Source organism: Pipistrellus hanaki (assembly GCF_964339955.1).
Source record: "Pipistrellus hanaki genome assembly, chromosome: 16".
In the NCBI taxonomy this organism is placed as follows: domain Eukaryota; kingdom Metazoa; phylum Chordata; class Mammalia; order Chiroptera; family Vespertilionidae; genus Pipistrellus; species Pipistrellus hanaki.
Window position 1 is genome coordinate 30,161,287 of NC_140518.1, and position 21,403 is coordinate 30,182,689.

Genomic DNA, 21,403 nt, shown 5'->3' on the forward strand with positions numbered 1-21,403 from the left:
TGGACCAAATCTCTCATGTTTAGCCTAGGGGGGCCTTATTTTCGGGAGATGCCTTATATTTCACTCAGAAGGAAAACTGTAAGTAGGTCTTATTTTCGGAGCATGTCTTATTTTCGGGGAAACACGGTAGTAGGGGAGGAGACACACAAGGGCACTGCTTGCCCTCACCTTACCAGTGTCACGGTTAAAACCGAAGCGGTCCTCTCGCTCTCCACCCACTGCCCCTGCACCCCGCGGAGGTGGTGGGGGGAAGGGGAGGGGGAGAGTCCGCCTAGGGGGGGGACAGGCGTGGGCGGGGCGGGGCAAGACCAGAGGGTGGAGCTACGCGGGAGGCAGGGGCGGAGCCCCGCGAGCCCCAGAGGCGGGGCGTCGGCTCAGGTCCCGCTTCTAAGGGGCGGGGCTGCTGCCGAGCACCTCTGCGAGCCGAGCTGGAGCCGCGCTTTGTTCTGGTGACTGCTGCCTACACCCTCCGGCGTCTGTGTCCACCCCTCGCTTCCCAGTTCCCTGCTCCAGTCCATCCCCTGGGCCTGGGCCTGGGCCTGCATTCCCTCTCCCAACCGCTTCGTCCTGGATCCTGTCCTTACCTCTCCCCAAACCACTGGCCAGCGCCCTTGCCCGGTACCCTGCTCTCCATCCCTCCCTCCTGCATCTTCTTCTTGCCCCCGGACCTCCTCTCGGGTCCCCTTCACCCCAAGGAGCGGGTCACTCCAGGCCAGGGATGCCCTCTGCAGCCCCGCGCCCATGGTCTTGACGCTGCTGCTCTCCGCCTACAAGCTGTGCCGCTTCTTCGCCATGTCAGGCCCGCGGCCGGGCGCCGACCGGCTGGTGGTGCCGGGGCCGGACGGGAGCGGCAGCGCGGAGCCGTGGTGGGTGGCGGGCGGCCGCGGGCCCCGCGAGGTGTCGCCTGGGGTGGGCAGCGAGGTGCGGGGCGCCCTGGAGCGCGCGCTGCCCGAGCTGCAGCAGGCGCTGTCGGCGCTGAGGCTGGCGGGCAGCGCGCGGGCCGTGGGCGTCGGCCTGGCGGAGGTCCTGCACCTGGTGGAGGAGGCCTGGCTGCTGCCGGCCGTGGGCCGCGAGGTAGCCCAGGGTCTGTGCGACGCCATCCGCCTGGACGGCGGCCTCGATCTGCTGCTGCGGCTGCTGCAGGCGACGGAGCTGGAGACGCGGGTGCAGGCCGCGCGCCTGCTGGAGCAGATCCTGGTGGCTGAGAACCGGTGAGGGTGCCCGGCTGGGGAAGGCGCCGCGTGGTGGTGGTGGGGGGGGCGGGAAGGCGGGCAGCAAGGGCTGTGGGGTGCCTGGGTCGCCAGGATGCCTCGCACTGTGCCCTCCTTCGCTGCCTCACCTCACTACATCCCTGGTGGGGATCGACGTCTCCATTTCATGAATGAGAAAACGGATGGGAAAGTTTAGTGACTTGCCCAGGGTCATGCAGAGAAATAATGATGCAGCCTGGATCCACTGCCCGGGCTGGTGAGGTGAGGAATGAATGAGACAGGGAGAGGAGGAATGGCGTAGTAGGACAGGAATCTGTCCCTGATTCTGAGGATGGAGATAGGATCCTATGGCCAATACTCCCTGAAACCAGTAGCCCTCCTCCCCACAAGCCTGAATGCCTTTTTATTGTACCTTCTTTCTCCTGTATCATCTCCCTCCTCCTGAGAGAGGGAGAGAACACAATGCTCAGAAAATGGGGGGGGGGGCGGAAACCCCCTTTTCCTCCCTCCCCAGGCTGAAATGAACGCCAATGTAAGGGTTACTTACCCTCTTCATGCCGTCCCAAATCCACCTTCTGCTTCCTGCTCCTTCATTTTGGTCCATGTAACAAGCCAGCCATGATCTCATTCTGCAGCTGCTGTTAGGAATCAGGAGGTTTTCTGCTGAGATACTGAGGGTGCTGGTACATCAGCTGAGTTCCTCTCTGTTTCAAACAGCCCCCTGACCAGCAAGCAAAGAGACACACGGATTCCCAATGAAGGCAGCAGGAAATGGTCTCCCCACAGGCTGGGCTGAAAGAAGGCGTGTGGGGGGGGAAGGTTTTCTGTTGAGATGCATGGGTGGGGGAACAGGAAAGTGAGGTGCAGGGCTAGGCAGAGGCCAGAATGTATGTTCTTTCCCCTTTCCCACGTTATGTCAAGGTGCAGTAGGTGGGGTCCAGTGGAGGCCCGGCTGCCACTCTCTTGGCTGCCTCTCGGGATCTCCCCTAGAATATGAAAACCCCTGAGCACTTGTTCTCTCTCCTTTGATGCCAGAGAAGATCAGGATGTCACACTGCCGTCTCAACCTGAATTTTCAGGCCCCTCAGGTTTTGAAGGGATTGGAAGAGTCCAGTTCAGTTCATGCAGCTCTCACAAGTGTGATGATCATAGGGTAGGGTTGCTTTCCTTGCCATCTGCAAAAAGTAAAAATAACTTTGTGGGTGATGGACATTACCCAACTCTCAAAAATGCATGAATGAAGACATTTAAATTGGGAAACCAAGTTTTGGTTCTGCTTGTTCAGCAGTCATTAATCTCTCATCTAACACCAGGCACCCTGATGGGAATGGACCATAAATTTAGAGGACTAGCAAACGGAGTGGGTGCTCACTGGATGTGTGGGCCCATGTTGGTGGGTGAAGCCCTGTGGGCCTGGTATGCGGGATGGGGCAGCTATAATTAGAACTCCTGGAGAGTGGGTGCAGCCAGCACCCTAGGAAGAGGAAGGCTACAAGATAGCAAATAGCGCTATTTTTAAGGCTGGAAATGACATTTCTCACGTGGTTCAGAACTACTGAGAAAGGCATCACGCTAATCAGTGTCCTTGGTCCTAAGAAACCACGCACTAGTTCAGGCGTTGGGTCAGGCATCACTTCAGGACCAAGGACAGATCCCAGCGTGCTTGGTGGGGATCAGAGTCCTTCACGCCTCTGGACTGTGCCTGGAGGAGGCTGGAAGGGAGAGAACAGGGAGTGACACACAGATAATGTGTGTTTATGAAACATTGTTCTTCCCCTGCCAACTAACATCCTCTTAAAGAGGGTTCTTCCATCAGTTCCCCACTCCTTTCGCCATTCTCAGTTCTGCAGCTCTCCTTCCCAAGATGCCGCCACACCCACTTCCCAGGAGCCCAGGTGTCAGCTTCCCTCACTTCAAATATCAGGATAAGTGCACCTTGATGTTTTGGGACGTCGCTCTAACTAACCGAACTACCCGGCCAGGACCAGGGCTTCTTGCTGCCTTTAACCATTTGCATTTTAATTATGATGTGTCTTAGTGTGGGCCTCTCTGGATTCATCTTGGACTTGTAATGCCAATTCCTTCAAGTTAGATATATTTTCTGTCATGATTTTTTAAAATGGGTTTTTCATTTCTTGGTCTCTCTGTTCTCCTTCAGCACCCCCATGATGCAAATGTTGGTGTTCTTGAAGTTATCCCAGAGGCTCCTTACACTGTCCTTGTTTTTTTTTGGTTTTTTGTTTGTTTGTTTGTTTGTTTGTTTTTTGTGTGTGTGTGTGTGTGTGTGTTTTATATATTATTTTTTCTTTTTTTCTCTTCTGATTGGGTGGTTTTTGTTTTCTTGTATATTTTTTCTTTTTTCTGTTTCGATTGGGTGTTTTTTATTCCCTTTGCTGATTTGATTTTTTGCTTCATCTACTCTACTATTGATTCCCTGTAAATTATTCTTTATTTCAGTTAGTGTGCCTTTAATTTCTTATTGGTCCTTTATTTATGCCTTTAATTTCTTATTGGTCCTTTATTTATTTAATTTCTTATTGGTCCTTTATTTATTTAGTTGAGGTGCTCAGTAAGTTCATTGAGCATCCTTACAATCAGTGCTTTGAACTCTGCCTCTAGTAGATTGCTTGTCTCCATTTTGTTTGGTTCTTTTTCTGGAGTTTTGGTCTGTTCTTTCATTTGGGACATGTTTCTTTGTCTCCTCATTTTGGCAGCCTCTCTGTGTTTGTTTCTATGTGTTAGGTAGAGCTGCTAAGTCTCCCAGGCTGGATAGAGTAGCCCAGTGTAGTAGTGCCCTGTAGGATCCAGTGGCACAGACTCCTCAGTCACCCAAGCTGGACACTCAAGGTGCATCCTCTGTGTGGGCTGCGTACAACTTCCTCCTGTAGTTCAGCCTTGATTGCTGTTGGCATGTCAATGGGAGGGATTTACCCCCAGGTCGATCACCTATAAGGATTGGCTGTGACCTTCAACCACTATGGAGGATCAGCTGCGTAGGGCTTACTTAAACAGGGCTCTGGTGCCCTCTCAGTCTACCCCATGAGTGTGTTGCTTGTGGAGATGCTTGGGGGATGGTGCTTCGACATGGTCTGAAGCTGTCCACTGGGTGTGATGGCTCTAGGCCTCCCAGGAGGTACAGGCCAATGTCAGCCACCACAGTATTCTGCCCCGGGCCACCTGGCATGAGCTACAAAGCGATATGCATATGGCTGCTACTTATGCTGGGCTTGGAGGTGCCAAGCTCTGAACCAAGGTTGGCTGCTGCTAGTGCTGGGCCTAAGGCCACTTAGTGAGAGATATAGGGCTCACTGAGGCCAGATGCTGCTTGTTTCAAAGACTTTAGGCAGAACCAGGACAGGCCAATCTATGGAAAAGCCACCAGGAACAACTTGGGTGGGCCTGAAAATTGGGTGGGGCACAGCCTCAGGGAATCAGGTTAATGGGGTCTCAGATATGGCTCTGTGGAGGGAGGGCTCATCAAAGGAACAATGACTTCTGCCTGGGAGAAAGCCGCACCCCCCATTTCCTGATGCTGGTCAATTCAGCTCCTCCCCGTTTGTCTCTGGTGCCTTTCAAGCTGCTGCCTCCCAACCCCCATGCTGGAGCTCAGAAGGAGTAAATTCAAGTTAGTCTGTGTATAGGCCCTTAAAGAGGAACTGCTTGGGACTCCAACAGCCTCTGTCTCCCTCAGCCTCAATACCCACTGGTTTTTACAGCCAGAGATTACAGGTTCTTCTCTTCCCAGAACTGGAGCCCTGAGCTAGTGTGGGGTTGGGACAACTCACTCCCCATGGAGTACCTCCACAGCTGAGTTACTCCTCCCAATTTTTACCTGATACACATGGGTGTGGGACCAGCTCATACTAGTCTCCGCTCCTCCTACCAGTCTCGATGTGTCACCTTCTTTAATTCCCTAGCTGTAGGGCCTTCATTCAGCTTGATTTCAGGTGGTTCTGAATGATGGTTGTTCTGTAGTTTAGTTGTACATAATTTTGATGTGGGCTTGGGATGAGGGGAGTACCACCATATTTTCCTCTGCTGCCATCATTTTTTTTCTCTTCAGTTTATTATGTTAGTTTTTTTAAAATTCTTTGTTATTGTTTAAAGTATTACATGAGTCTCCTTTATTCCACCCATTGACCTCTCCCTCACTACCCTCTCCCCAAGCCCTCACCCCCTGCAGTCTGTGTCCATTGGTTTTGCTCATATGCATGCGTACAAGTCCTCTGGCTGATCCTATGCTGCCATCTTGACCAGAAGTTCCCCTTGTCTTGACTAATGTCCCCACCATCTTTCTGACTTAATCCCACAGGCAACCATTCAATATATAATACATATCTTCCTATCTATGTTCTCCTAAAATCTTTGTTCTTGTTTTGTGCGTTTATTTTTAATTTACACAAATTGTGCTGAATTATATTCTATTTCTTACTTCCCCCCACTCAGTGTTAGGTTAAAATCCTTCAGGTTGCTATGTTATCATCTGCTCAGTTATTTGTAACTGCTCCACGGTCCTCCAGACTGGGTACCTGCCCATGTTACCTCTCCACTCTCCCAGGCTTGATGCTGGACTGACCCCAGTTCTCCCCATCACAAATAACACTGCAGCAAATGAACTTGGCTATGTCCTTTTGTGGATCTGTGTCACAATCTCTTCGAAATAGAAACCCCAGGAGCCCCAATTTCTGGCCCATTCGGTGTGTGTCACCTTAATGTCGTCCACTCTTCCCAGCCTGCTCCCCAAATGGACTGTCCTAGCCTGTATGTCCACCCACAGAGCTTTAGGGTGTTCATGGCCCCACACCTCACTAATCTTTCGTGTGGCCCAGCTTCTGCTTTTGCCTGTCTAATAGGTGTAAAGTCATTGCTGTTTTCATGTTCACTTCTCTGATTAATAATGAGTTAGAGCATCTCTTTGTTAACATTTTGGATTTCCACTTTTCTTATAAGTTGCTTGTTTATGTCCTTTGCCCATTTTCTATTGGGTTTATTGCCTCTTTTCTTGTGGATTTGAATATTTACATATATATATATTATTATATATGAATCCCTTGTTGGTTTTACATTTTTCCTTGTTGGTTTTAGACACTGCAAATATCTCGAGCTTTCTTTTCTTCAAACATGCCAGGCTCACCAGCCCTCAGGGCTTTTGTTCTGGCTGTCCTCTCTGCCTATTATGTTCTCCCAGATACTTGCAGGCAGGGCTTTCTGGACATTTAACCCTCAGATGACATCTCCTCAGACATATCCCTGAACCTAAGCACTCTCCATTATGTCACCTGGTTTTGCTGTCATTATGGCCATATCATTATTACCCTGTTAATTCCTTGTTTACTTGCTTATTGTTTGTCTCCATATTAGCTGAGTCACTCTTAGTCACTGTTTAACTTCAGCTACTCGCTCAGTGCTTGGCACACAGTAGGTTCTCAATACATGTCTGTTCAATGAATGAATAAATACACCCCAGCCATGCAGCATGAAGTGGTTTTCAAGGCCAGGAGTGGTGTGCAAGTGACACTTCAAATGACGATAAAGAAGTTAACATGTGTTGAGTCTTTCCTATGTGCCAGGCACTGTGGCAAGCACCTTTACACAGAGTATCACATTCATTCTCACAATAAACCTATAAAGTAGGTATTTATAATCCTGTTTATGAGATGACAACACTAAGGTAGAAAGATAAAGGGAGGTACCCAGGGTCTGGCAACTAGAAAATGGCAAAGAGTTTATTTGAAACCAGGATCCAGGGGATCTGCTCCAGAGCTAGGTTTTTTAACCAAGACCTATATAGCTTCTCCAGGGGAGGGTACAGGAAGGGAACTGGGTGTGGCCAGGAGAAAGCAGCCTTATAATCAGAAAAGTCTGGTCCTCCCAGCCAAGAGGTGTGTGTGTGCTGGGGGGGGGGGGGGGGGGGGGGCAGAGGGGAGAAGAGAAAGCAGGGAGAATAATGCTCTCCCTCGTGTCTTATATGAGCCCCACCGAGTATAAGGGATCAGGGGCGAAGCCAGACCCCGAAGGCCCGGCAACTGCACCGTCCCCTCCCCTTTCTTCCCGCAGAGACCGGGTGGCGCGCATCGGGCTGGGCGTCATCCTGAACCTGGCGAAGGAGCGCGAGCCGGTGGAGCTGGCTCGGAGCGTGGCGGGCATCTTGGAGCACATGTTCAAGCACTCGGAGGAGACGTGCCAGCGGCTGGTGGCGGCCGGCGGCCTGGACGCGGTGCTGTTCTGGTGCCGCCGCACGGACCCGGCGCTGCTCCGCCACTGCGCGCTGGCTCTGGGCAACTGCGCGCTGCACGGGGGCCAGGCGGCGCAGCGCCGCATGGTGGAGAAGCGCGCCGCCGAGTGGCTCTTCCCGCTCGCCTTCTCCAAGGAGGACGAGCTGCTGCGGCTGCACGCCTGCCTCGCGGTGGCGGTGCTGGCCACTAACAAGGAGGTGGAGCGCGAGGTGGAGCGCTCCGGCACGTTGGAGCTCGTGGAGCCGCTCGTGGCCTCCCTGGACCCCGGCCGCTTCGCCCGCTGCCTGGTGGACGCCAGTGACACCAGCCAGGGCCGCGGGCCGGACGACCTGCAGCGCCTGGTGCCGCTGCTCGACTCCTCACGCTTGGAGGCCCAGTGCATCGGGGCTTTCTATCTGTGCGCAGAAGCTGCCATCAAGAGTCTGCAGGGCAAGACCAAGGTGGGTGCGGAGGGTGCGGGTGCGGGTGCGGGTGTGGAGTGAGGATCCGGGTTGGACAGCATTTGGGAAGGCTTCCCAAAGCAAGGAGAAGGGTGAGGAACCAGTCATTCTGGTCTTGAAGGCAAGACCAAGGTTTTAAAACAGAGGGGCACGTGTTTTGTAGATGGGTTTGGCAAGGATGAGGTTGGGGGGAAGGATGAGGTTGGCCTGGAGATGGGTTTGGCAAGGATGAGGTTGGGGGGAAGGGGGGCCAGATAGGAGGCCATGACAGGGGTGCAGTTGGGGTAGTGGGGGTCAGGACTAGTCCATAGAGAGGCAGAGAGAAGTAGACAGGTTCCAGAGGTGCTGAAGAGCTAGAATCAGGACTTGGTGGGTGGCCGGGTGAAGGACAGGGAGGAGCTGAGGATGATTCCTGACTTTGGGCATAGGCGACCCAGAGGATGGTGGCACCAGGGACTGAAATAAGGTGAAATAAGGTGTGAGAGGCAGGTTAGAGTCCTGGAGGGGACGCAAGTGAGTTCACTGGGACAGATTCAATTTGAAGTGCAGGAGAGATGACCAGTTAGAGTAGTGGTTCTCAACCTTTCTAATGCCGTGACCCTTTATTTTTTTTATTTTTATTTTTTTATATTTTTTATTGATTTTATACAGAGAAGAAGGAGAGAGATAGAGAGTTAGAAACATCGATGAGAGAGTCATCGATCAGTTGCCTCTTGTACACCCCCCACTGGGGATATGCCCGCAACCAAGGTACATGCCCTTTACTGGAATCGAACCCGGGACCCTTCAGTCCCCAAGCCAACGCTCTATCCAAAACCAGTTTTGGCTGCCGTGACCCTTTAATACAGTATCTCATGTGTGGTGACCCCCAGCCATAAAATTATTTTCGTTGCCACTTCATAACTGTAATTTTGCTACTGTTATGAATCGTAATGTAAATATCTGTGTTTTCCCATGGTCTTAGGCCACCCTGCTAGCGGTTCTCAACCTGTGGGTCGCGACAGGAGCTGCTGTAGAGCCTAAGACCATCGGGAAACACAGATATTTACATTACAATTCATTAACAGTAGTAAATGATCAAAAGTCTAAAATTTTATTTTTTTAAAATATTACAGAATCAAGATTATCCCTATAATGTCACCCTCCCTACTTTCTGTTCCTTTGGGAATCTGGGGGGTTGGTGACAGCTGGTGGACAGGGAGCGGATCACACCACATGAACCCCCCATCTGCACCACAGCTGTCATCTGGGGCTGCTCACAGAGTGTGTCTCAGATGATAGTCATGCATCGCATGTGTCCTCACAGATCAAGGGGACGCTTGGTGTTAGGGGGACTCTGGGGCCTCCCACAAGGTCCAGTGTTCTAGGAGTTTCTGACTCTCCTCTCTGTGCGTGCCCCAGAGTGGGCCATGGGAGGACTGGCTTTACAGAGCAGGTCATTTTGCTTTGGGAGAAGAGCCTGAGGGGAGTTGGGAGTAGGAAGTATTGGGTCTGGGCAGCAGCTAAGACCACCAGCTCTGCACCCCTTTCCCAGCCAAGCTGGTGAGTGCAGTTCCATAAAGACACAGTAAGGCCCCCCACCCCCACCCTCTGTGGCCTGCAGTGTGCCAGGCACAGGACTCCTGGGGTGACTAAGACATGACCTCAGCTTATCACCCAGGGGAAGTTGTATTCTCAACCAATGGCAGTGGCATTCAGAGTGTGGTACAAGGTCAAACTGGAGACGTGGGCCAAACTGGCAAACTGGGGGAGGAATCAATTTGGATTCCATCGGATGAATAGGATCCCCCAAAACAGGCTGGAGGAACCAAGGGTCTGGACACACCTTGGGCCAAGGCCACAGGGGGGAGAACCTTTGTGAGGGGTGTCAGACAAGTGTGGGTTGGTGGAAGGGTAGGTGAGCTGGAGTTGTGGACAGAGGCTGCACTGTGCCAGGCCTGGCCGCCATATTGAGAGCTCAGACTTTATCCGCGGGACAGATGGAAGCTGTAGAGGGGAGGCATGAAGAGTCAAGAGCTTTGAGAGAGCTTCAGGAGGAGAAGTTCAGACTCCATGATTACTGGATGAAGGCAGGGCTAGGGCAGATGGTGGGACTTCCAACAGTGAGAAGCAGCTGGGCACAGAGGAGAGACAGGGCCCCTTTCCGGGTGGCTGGCTGGGAAGTTAGTAAGTATAAGGCACCCTCTCCTCACCTCTCCTAGGTGTTCAGTGACATCGGTGCCATCCAGAGCCTGAAACGCCTGGTTTCCTACTCCACCAACGGCACCACCTCAGCGCTGGCCAAGCGCGCCCTGCGCCTGCTGGGCGAGGAGGTGCCGAGGCCCATCCTGCCCTGCGTGCCCAGCTGGAAGGAGGCCGAGGTCCTGACGTGGCTGCAGCAGATCGGCTTCTCCCAGTACTGCGAACGCTTCCGGGTATAGCGGCGCACAGGGCTGCCTCCGGAGTCAGAGCCTGCGCACCCCCAAGGACGCGCGGCCCCCAGGGGCGCCATGCACACGGGCGACCTTGCCCCTCCTGTCCCGCAGGCCCGAGGCGCCAGCGTGGCCTTTTTTCAGGGTCGCTTGGCTCTCATTGGGGGTCTTATCCTCTTCCCCTACCCGCCGTCTCCAGTCCCCTCCCCTTGCATCGTGTGCTTGGGGTCCAGGGCTGAGAGGGGGGGCCCTTCCTTCTTCTCTCTTACTTCTGACTCCACCCCAGGAGCAGCAGGTCGATGGCGACTTGCTTCTGCGGCTCACGGAAGAGGAACTGCAGACTGACCTGGGCATGGTATCCAGCATCACCCGCAAGAGGTATGGAGCCTCCTGCCAGCCTCCCCTCCACCCACCCACTCTAAACACCCCCTCGGCCACCGGCCCATCTGAGTCAGGACTTCAGTGACCTCTCCTCCCTGGGGTGCAGGTTCTTTAGGGAGCTCAGGGAGCTCAAGACCTTTGCCAACTACGCCACGTGTGACCGCAGCAACCTGGCTGACTGGCTGGGCAGCCTGGACCCGCGCTTCCGCCAGTACACCTACGGCCTGGTCAGCTGCGGCCTGGACCGCTCCCTGCTGCACCGCGTGTCCGAGCAGCAGCTGCTGGAGGACTGCGGCGTCCGCCTGGGCGTGCACCGCATGCGCATCCTCATGGCCGCCAGAGGTCAGCCTGCCCGCGTGAGACCCGCCCCCGTCCCATCTCCATCCCTGGAGGGGCCAGGGGAGGCGTGTGGTGGGGCCTCCGAGCCAGATGCTGAGCTAGACTGGATTCTGAAGATGCACTTTGCCCTCAAGAAGTTCCCAGTCTGCTGGGGGTAGGAGTAAGGCAGGCATATAAACAGGAGGATGACCACAACAGGAGGGAGACCCTGTCCACCAGGTCTAGGCATCTGGACGATGTCTGACCAGGTCTTGAAGGATATACTGGGTGAGTGGGGATCGGGGTAGCAGCCGCAGGACAGAGGGAGCCGCATGTGCAGGTGAGACAGAGCATGGGGAGTCCACATGTGAGAGATGGGTGGGAAGACAGGCGGCTTATTCTATTAGACAGCAGCTTGCACAGTAGGGGTTTGGGAGGTCTTTAGGGAGGTCCTGACGGCTTTAGCAACCCTCTTTAGTTACTACTTAATTTATTAATTTACTATTTTGTTAAGCTTTATTGTCAATTAGTATATGCCAGGTCCTGTCTTAAGTTTTAAAAAAATAAATTTTTATTGATTTCAGAGAGGAAAGAAGAGGGAGAGAAAGGTAGAAATATTATTGATGAGAGCCAATCATTGATCATACTGGGGATTGAGCCTGCAACCCAGGCATGTGCCCTGAGCAGAAATTGAACCATGACCTCCTGGTTCATAGGTCGACCCAACCACTGTGCCACGCCAGCCGGGATTAAGTTTTGAACAGTTATTGTCTCATTAAACTCTACATCCATTTGATGAAGTGGATGTTTCTTTCTTTTTTCTTTTTTTTTTTTTTTTTATCAACTTTTGCAGCTGTTGAAAGGATGAAAGAAATATAATCAACTTAAAAGTGTCCAGTTTGAAGAGTTTGGAAACATGTCTACTCCTATGTAAATACCATCATAATCAGAGATAAAGAATATTTCCACCAAGGGTATTAATTTTAAAGATGATAAAACTAAGATTTAAAAATACTTTCCAATGTTTAAAAGCTATTAAATAACAAAATTAGGATTTGAAACCTTTTCTTCCTGCTTCGTAAATGTTGTCTGTGGATGTTAAGTCTGAATATTATGAGAAGACTAGAGGCCCGGTGCATGACATTCATGCACTGGGGGGAGGGCAGGGGTCCCTCAGCCCGGTCTGCACCCTTTATCAATCCGGGAGCCCTTGGGGAGTGGGTCTAAGTCGCCACTGGGACATCCTTAGCTCCCTCCACCGCCACTGCACCAGCCTGGCTTGTCTCCCTTTGGGAGCGCACTGACCACCAGTGGACAGCTCCTGCATTAAGCGCCTGACCCCTGGTGATCAGTGCATGTTATAGTGATCCGTTGTTTCACCATTTGGTCAATTTGCATATTATCCTTTTATTATGTAGGATTATATTATAGGATGGATTTTTTTTTTATTCATGTATTCATTCAGCAAGTATTTACTGAGCTTTGTCCTATGCTTTTGCTTCAACCAAAGCAAGTCAAATTTGGTCATTTTTACTTTGCAGCTCTCAAGAAAGCCTTAAGAATATATATATATATTTTTAAAAGGGATTCTACAGAGGGAAATAGCTTACAAATCTCTCTTCCACAGGGAGTAGGGAGCAATGACATGCTCAGGCTTGGATTTTAGAAAGATCCCTTTGGTAGCTGTGCAAACAGGTTAGCCTGGGCGAGTGTGGGTTTGGGGAGACCAGTGGGAGAGCTAGAGTTGGGGGACATAAGAAGGGCCCTGAGGCTGGAGGCTAGTTGTTTAGTAGGAAGAATCCACAAAGCATGGTCCCTGGCCCTGAGCACTGAGCATCAGCTCCATGAGGGCAGGGTTTGTCTGTTCTGCTCACTGCTGTATCCCAAGCACTAAGACTGGGGCCTAGCCGAAACCAGTTTGGCTCAGTGAATAGAGCATCAGCCTGTGGACTGAAGAGTCCCGGGTTAGATTCCAGTCAAAGTCATGTACCTTGGTGCAGGCACAACCCTAGTGAGGGGTGTGTGGGAGGCAGCTGATCGATGTTTCTAACTCTTTATCCCTCTCCCTTCCTCTCTGTAAAGAATCAATAAAATATATTAAAAAAAAAAAAAAAAAGACTGGAGTCTAGCACACAGTGAGTGCTTAGTAAACATCGGTGAATGAATGCACGAAAGGCAGGAATTGAGGCTGACACCCAGGTCTCTGACTGCGGTGGGAAACTCGGAGGAAGGATTTAGGATGTTGGGTTTGGAGTGCCCGTGGGCAGCTGGCTGTGCAGGTCTGAGTTCCAGAGAGAGGGCAGGGCTGGAGGTGGCATTTCTTTTTTCTTTTTTTTTCTTTTTTTTAATATATTTTATTGATTTTTTTATAGAGAGGAAGGGAGAGATATAGAAAGAGAGCTAGAAACGTCGATGAGAGAGAAACATCGACCAGCTGCCTCTTGCACACCCCCTACTGGGGATGTGCCCGCAACTCAGGTACATGCCCTTAACCGGAATCGAACCTGGGACCTTTCAGTCCGCAGACCGACGACGCTCTACCACTGAGCCAAACCAGTTTCGGCTGGAGGTGGTATTTCAATGTCCCTAAAACACAACGCCTGCCTCCTGAGAGGGACTCAACGAGTTAGGGGCCTTCTTTCCTGTAGACCCCATCTCTCTGCTTCAGGGACCCTTTTTGGAGCAAGGCACCTGCCTGAGCTGGGCTGAACTGGACTGAGAAGGCTGGATGGGCAAGGGACGATGTACCTCATGGTGAGTAATGGAGAGGGGCCACCCTTACCGAGCTGTCTCCTGTCCCCCTCAGAAATGCTGCACTCCCCTCTGCCCTGCACCGGCGGCAAGCCGAGTGGGGACATCCCGGATGTCTTCATCAGCTACCGCCGCAGCTCGGGCTCCCAGCTGGCCAGGTGAGGAGGAGGGGGCGGGCAGGCAGCCCCGGGCCTCTGGGTGAGGCCAGCGCAGTGACAGACGGCCTCCTCACAGCCTCCTGAAGGTGCACCTGCAGCTGCACGGCTTCAATGTCTTCATCGATGTGGAGAAGCTGGAGGCCGGCAAGTTTGAGGACAAGCTTATCCAGAGTGTCATGGGCGCCCGCAACTTTGTGCTGGTGCTGTCAGCGGGGGCCCTGGACAAGTGCATGCAGGACCACGACTGCAAGGACTGGGTGCACAAGGTAGGTGCTGGCCTCTGTGGTCCCAGCATTGGCACGTGGCCCAGGGACAAGGTTCTCCTGTTCCTTCTCCTCTGCACACCCCAGCCACCTCCATGGCCCCGCGGGAAGTCAGGAGTCACGACTCTGACTGTAATAGGACTCTAGCAAGTGTCTTAGGCTCTCTGAATCCATGTCTCTCATCTACAAAATAAATGCCCTATTCACTGTAGGATTGTGGTGAGGGTAAGAGAGAGATATGAAAATACTTTGAAAAATAGCCTCCAGGAGGGAAGAGGGGCAGGGGAGGATAGTGACAGCGAGAGACAATGGAATTAAGAACACAGACTTTCTTCTCATTTGTAAAATGGAGAGGTTCATCAAGAGTCAGTCAGGGTGGAAGTTATGCAGGTACTTTCCCAGGAGGACTGTGCTCAAGGGTCTTGGCACCCCGCGGACTGCAGGGAGGGGGAGGCAGGCCGGTGGCGGGAGCCTTTGCCTTGGACAAGTCCCAAAGGCTCCATCTTGCTCCTTGGTTGCTTTGAGTGCTTAATTGCCTTTGGTTTTAAAACTCCTTCCCCCGAAGCCACATTTGGTGGGTAATCAATATGGAAAACCACAAGTGAACTGCACTCAGGGAAATCCAATCCCTGTGGTTCCCCTTTCAAAGGGAAAAAAACCCGTCCAATAAGCACTTACCAGAGCACCCATTAATAGTAATATTCTCAGAGCAACCCTGTGAAGTGGATTTATGATCCTCACTTTACAGGGGAGGAAATAATAGCAACTATTATTTATTAAGCTCACTCTACATGCTGGGAGCTGTTCTAACCACTTGTCATGCAATATGGTAGTTATTCCTTCCATTGATCCTGCAAGATAGGGACTGTCATTAGCCCTCTTTTGTTGTTGTTAATCCTCATCTGAGGATATTTTCCCATTGATTTTTATTTTATTTTATTTTCCCCCCATTGATTTTTAGAGAGAGTGAAAGGGAGGGAGGGAGGGAGGGAAGGAGGGAGGGAGGGAGAGAGAGAGAGAGAGAAAGAGAGAGAGAGAGAGAGAGAGAGAGAGAGAGAGAGAGAGAGAGAGAGAGTCATCAATGTGAGAGAAACACACTTATTGGTTGCCTCCCACACAAGTTCTGAGTGTGGAACTGAGGATCAACTAATACGTACATACCCTTGACCAGAAATTGAACCTGCAATCCTTTGGTGTGCAGGCTGACACTCTAACCACTGAACAACACTGGCCAGGGCAACCCTATTTTATGTGTGAGAAAACAGAGGCTTTGAGAACCAGCTGTTTCTGCCTTAGGTCACAAAGTCTGTGTGGTCAATTCAATGTGAACCCGGATCTGATGATTCCAGAGTACACTCCCTAACTGCTGTGCCGCGTTGCCTCATTCATTCATTCATCCAGCCGCCCATTAAGTATTAAGCAAGGGCTGACTATGGGCATGGCTTTGCGGGAGATACTGAGATATAAGCTGAGTAAAAACCAAACCTCATCCCTGCCCTTTTGTCTGGTGGAGAAGACAGATATGAAGTAAATTACTCGTTAATTAACTTAAATTGGCAACTCTAGCTTGTGCTGCAGAAGCTATGAGAGTCTGTAATAAGAGGATCGGACCTGGTCAGGAAAGTGAGGGAAGACTTCTCTGGGAAAGTGTTGATTGGCTGCAGATGAGAAAAATGAGTAGGCATTAGCACGGTGAAGAGGCATTCCAGACGGAGGAAAACGCATGTGCAAAGGCCCTGTGCAGGGAGGAGGGCAAATCGAAGGGGCTGCATGGCTGGAAGAACAGTGCAGACATGGGGTTTGAGAAGTGAACTGTGGCCAGCCACGCAGGACCTTCAGACATTAAGGAGTTTGAACTTTTTCCTGAGCCATGTGAAATCTTGAGGAGTTTTAAGGAAGGAGAGACATGCTCAAATTTGCATTTTGAGAGTAGCCGGGTGAAGGGGCAATGTAGAGAACAACTTAGAAGGGAGCAAGAAATGGATAAGAACAGACCTGGAGGAGGATGAAGATAAGCGAGGAGGACGGAGCAGGAGAGTGGCGGGGTACAGGTGAGAAAAGTGGGTGGATTTGGAAATTAGAAAGAAAAATAAGGAGTACACTTTGCAGGGCTTGTGGTGGATCAATGTGGATGCAAGGGGGTGTGATGTTTTCCTTCTGACACCAAATTGTGTGGGTTTATTCCCACCAATAACCAATTCTCCAACTCACCACCAATTGGGTGTCCCACAATTCAATTCAATTGATACTAACTACCCACAGGGAGTGTCAGATGCCACAGGTAGAAGGGCTCTGACCCACAAGTCTGCCCTCACTTCAGGTGCCAGTCGATAGTCCCAGGTTCTCAGGGACCCACACTTCTGACTTGGCTACACATTCAGGGGTTCCCTTTACTCTGCACACCAGGTTCAATCATTTGCTAAAATGATGTGAAGGACTCAGGAAAGCCCTTTACCCTCTGGATTTTTATGAAGGATGTGGGGGCAAGGTATGGGGGTGGGGATGCAGGCAGGAGAGGCACAGAGCTCCCATGCCCTCTTCTAGGCACTCTCCCAGCAACTAGATGTGCTCAACCCATTTTTAGGGGCTCTTGATGGAGCTTTTATTATGTGGCTACGATTAAGTCGTTGGCTGTTGGTGAATGAACTCTATCTCCATCCCCCTCCCCCCTGGGAGTGTGTGTTGGGGAGAGGGAGCTGTAGGCTGCAACTCTCTAGTCAGACCTTGACCCCCCTCCCACCACTCTCCATCCTGAAGCTATCTAGGCACCCCCACCCGATATCTGGAGGTTAGAAGGGTTATAAGAGCTCTGTGCCAAGAACTGAGGACAAAGACCAAATATTTTTTTTATTATATATATATTTTTAAAAAAATATATTTTATTAATTTTTTACAGAGAGGAAGAGAGAGGGATAGTTAGAAACATCGATGAGAGAGAAATACCGATCAGCTGCCTCCTGCACACCCCCCACTGGGGATGTGCCCGCAACCAAGGTACATGCCCCCGACTGGAATCGAACCCGGGACCTTTCAGTCCTCAGGCAGACGCTCTATCCACTGAGCCAAACCGGTTTCGGCAGGACTAAATATTTTTTATTCTTCCACAAAGGGTAAGCGAGAAGTCGAGGTGGACTTTAGGGGACCCTGACCCCTTCCTCCTCCCCGCTTTCTCCAGGAGATCGTGACTGCTTTGAGCTGCGGAAAGAACATTGTGCCCATCATTGATGGTTTCGAGTGGCCAGAACCGCAGGCCCTGCCTGAGGACATGCAGGCCGTGCTCACCTTCAACGGCATCAAGTGAGGAGGGGGGGTGGGCACACGGGCCCCCAGCCAGCAGTGCCCCCTTCCCAGCCCTCTGACCCGCCGGCCTGTGCCCACAGGTGGTCCCACGAGTACCAGGAGGCCACCATTGAGAAGATCATCCGCTTCCTGCAGGGCCGCTCCTCCCGGGACTCGTCGGCAGGCTCTGACACCAGTTTGGAGGGTGTTACACACATGGGCCCGACTTAACCAGGCCCTAGTCCCCAAGTCCTGCTGTGACCCCCATTTCCATGGTCTCCCTGGAAGGAGCAGCCCCGCACACCGGCCTCCCTGGGCCGAGACAGCCTGGGCCCTTCTCAGGAAATGGCTCTCCCTCTCCCCGACCCCATGGGCCACCCCAAACCCAGCTTCCCTTCCTCCGTATCCAGAAAGGGAAACTAGGCATTGGGGGTGGTGAGGGTCAGACCACCCTTAAGCCCTGCAGCCAGGTTCTCTGGCTCAGGTGTGGGAGGGTCACGGATCAGTTCTGGAGACCCTGAAGAGCAAGGGTTCACCGCGCACAACCCCCTCTCCTGCCCTGACATCAGCCGGGGAAGTCAGGCAGCCTCTGACAGGGAAGAAGGCAATGCCCAGCCCTCCCAGCCAAGCGGCCTGGGCCTGGGAACCAGCAGGGATAAAAGTCCAGTGATGGCTCTCCACTTACTGTGCTGGCCCCTAGGCTCACCCCCTCCTGCCGCCCTGTGGCCTTGCCCCGTAATCACTCAGTGTCCTTAGCTGACCTGGTCTGGTCCCAAGTCCCTTCCCGGCCTCCCTGAGGCACAGCCTCTTTCTCCCCGTCCTGGGTTGGGACTGGGCTGAGCCAGCCCCTGCTCTGGCTGGGCTGCGGCTGGGCTGGAAGCCCTCACAGGTACACGGCACTCCCTGCGTGGGCCTGGGCAGGGGCGGCCATGTCTCCAAGAGCGGCCAGCTCCCCTCCCCATGCTTGGTGCTGTGCCTCAGGCTCCCACCCCACCTGGCTCTGATGATCCTCCCCCCCGCCCCCCCCAGCCCAGATACTCCTCCAGGCAGTAGCCTGGGCAGAACCTGCAGCTCCTTAGGAGGAAGGGCAGGTACATCCAAACCACCTGGGGATTTTGTTAAAATTCCATTCAGGTGACCTGGGGTGGGGCCTGGATTTCTGCAGGTTTGATTCCCAGGTGAGCCCATGAAGGTGGTCAAGAAAAGACACTGTAAGTAGCAAGGCTCTGAAATACAACCCCCTCACTCCCCTTTACCAGTTCCCAGCACCCCACTCCACGGTCTCCGACGGTCTCCGCAATCATCAGAGCCATTTCACCTTACCCGGCGTTATCCCATTGCACAGAGGAGTCCAATGATGTGCCATTTTCTAAGCCACGAGTGGCAGCCCAGGACCCAGACCTGGCCTCCTGGTGCTTGGCCCTCTGCGGGTGGCACTGCCCTCCCGAGAATCATCCTGGAGGCTGAGCCCCGGCTGGGCTGCTGCTCCCCAGACAGCTGGCTTCTTCCTCGCCCCAAAGAATCTACAAGTGGGGACAGGGTGTTGACCCAGGGGCTACACAGAAACAAACGAGCAGGAACATCCCTCTGCCCCTTCCTCCAGGAGGGTAGGGAGGCTCCAGCTAACCAGGCCTGCCTCCTCCCTCTTGAGGAGTGTGTTTGCGCCTTGAGGCTGGCTCAGCTCCCAGAGCGCCCCCTGCAGGTGCTGGCCAGGTCACTCTTAGCTCCTGAGCCACATGGTCAGGAAGTCAAAGGTCTCTCACTCCAACCTTGGTACTTCTTTCACTCCCCTCCCTGCTAGATACTGTTCAGCTGGCCCTCGCTCCAACACTGGCTGTGACTGTACTTCCTCCTCCATGCCACCAGGGGTCCCACCGCTGCAGGGCCCTGGATCTGATGGTGATGAAGGCAGACTAGACACTGCCCTCACAGAGCAGACAGTAACAATACAGTGTGGCGAATATTCTCCAGGAGCTTTCTGTCTTTTTGTACCCGATCCCTCTCCCTCCTGAGGTCCCCCATGGACAGTGCTCAGAGAGGTTTCCAGCCCTTGTTTTTTTTGTTTTTTGTTTTTTTTTTCTGTTTGGCACACCCTCCAATGCTGCCCCTCCTGTCTCTGGGGAATCAGAGCTCAGCCTCCCCACACCCCAGCCAAGTCTCTTGTGTTCTCGGGACTGCCTCCCTGCCGTGACAGGGCAGGCACCTTGGCCCTCACCTTCCACGTGGGCCTGGCCTCACAGGGCTGGTCCTGAAGCAGACAGCTGAGAATTAGCCTTTCCCCCAAAGCCGCTCTGACGCAGGCCTGCAGGGCCAGGGTTTTCTGCCTGGCTGGACTGTAGCTGCTGTCCCCACGGTGGAGCTGAGTCAACTAGGTCCCTACCCCACCTCACCTCACACCTCCCCAGGGACCAAGAACTTGCTCAGGGACACTCAGAGATCAAAAGTCCAGCTCCAGCTCACTGACCCTTCCCCCAGGTCCATGAAGAGAGGTATCTCATTCTAGAACATATGAGGCGGAAAGGATCTCAGAATACTACCTAACCCAGTGCTTCCTAACCTGTCCAACCATGACCAGATCTAGCCTTTCAAAGAGGGGCTTGCTCAAGGTCACCTGTGAGCCAGGCAGTGGCTGGAGTAGAGCCCAGGCCTGAGCCCCCTCCTCCCCTATCCCGCCCCCCTCCGGCCTCTTGCTGGGACAATCACTGGATTGTCCTCTTCTTGCTCCAGTCTTCCAATGACAGAGGGGACAGTGAGGTGGGAATGAAGAAATAGGCCTGGGCTGTAAAGGCCACATTGACCTTGGTTTGCCGTAGGCCACACCCACTTTACTTGAGTGATTTCCAGCCAGAAAACTGACTGGCCGGGGTGGTCAGAGAGAATGGGGTAGACACAGCATTAGGAGGCTGGACCCTGCGGCCAAGTCTGATTTGAAAGTCGTACCGCCTGATTTGGGTCTGCTTGGGGGCTTATGATACCTTAATATCAAATCCAATTTTGCCTTTCAACTTCAGATCCAGTGCTGGAAAACAAACCAGTTTCACTAACAAAGAGATGTTGACAGGAAGCCAGGAAGGCTGGTCAACCACCTTAATTGCTCTAACCTTTAGTTGAGATATTGTTAGCTGAAGCAGCCTCCACCTTGTTGGTCCCGTGTCTCTGTTATTTCCTGCCTAAGGGCTACATGTAAATTTCTGTTTATGTTGTCTAAAATGTCTTCCCCAAAGCCTCAATAAAAGGGATGGCTGGGCCAGAGCAGGAGTGGTTCTCCCACTAGAGTTGGACTACTGCCTGGCCCCCCATATCGCCAAGTTGAATTTCTTCAAGTCTCGTCTCTTCATTTGTGTGCGGCCCTTCTCCAGAACCCGAACCCTGAATTGGAACTCTTTCCACACGGGCCGTGAAAGAGATTCCCACAATCCGGGCTGAGGGGCGGTCTCAGCACAAGGCCCGGCTGGAATACCCGGCGATGGGAGGCGCTGCAGGGCTGTCGTTGCCAGGGAGACCAGTACTGGCCCCTCAGGGAGTGGGTCTAACCCTCAGAATGGGCGGCCAGGGCTCTGCTCCAAGCCTCCCTGCTTGGAGCAGTTTTCCCAGAGCCCCTGCTGGCAGCCCTTCATCTCCCAGCAGCTCAGAAGAGAACAGGCAGTCAGATGAGGTCTGGGCTGGCCACGCCAGGACCAATCCCATGGCAGCTCAGGGGCTTCTGCCCAGCCCAGCAGCTGCCTGTCTGACCTATGGGGGCAGGCGGGACAGTAAATAAAGGGCCCACACCTACACTGTGCCGGTCCCTTGGCTCACCCCCTCCTGCCGCCCTGTGGCCTTGCCCTGTAATCACTCAGTGTCCTTAGCTGACCTGGTCTGGTCCCAAGTCCCTTCCCCGCCTCCCTGAGGCACAGCCTCTTTTGCCACGTCCTGGGTTGGGACTGGGCTGAGCCAGCCCCTGCTCTGGCTGGTC

General features: G+C 52.9%; 1 protein-coding gene across 1 annotated transcript; it reads left to right on the top strand.

Moving 5' to 3' along the window:
* The first annotated feature begins 705 nt into the window (after positions 1-705).
* SARM1 (sterile alpha and TIR motif containing 1) lies at positions 706-17,691 on the top strand. The gene is made up of 9 exons (XM_084862201.1): positions 706-1,211; positions 7,269-7,887; positions 10,089-10,301; positions 10,585-10,676; positions 10,786-11,021; positions 13,804-13,906; positions 13,983-14,172; positions 17,345-17,466; positions 17,550-17,691. Exons 1-9 carry the CDS (start codon positions 742-744, stop codon positions 17,677-17,679), a joined length of 2,175 nt encoding a protein of 724 aa, XP_084718327.1. The 5' UTR covers positions 706-741; the 3' UTR covers positions 17,680-17,691.
* Positions 17,692-21,403: the final 3,712 nt, after the last annotated feature.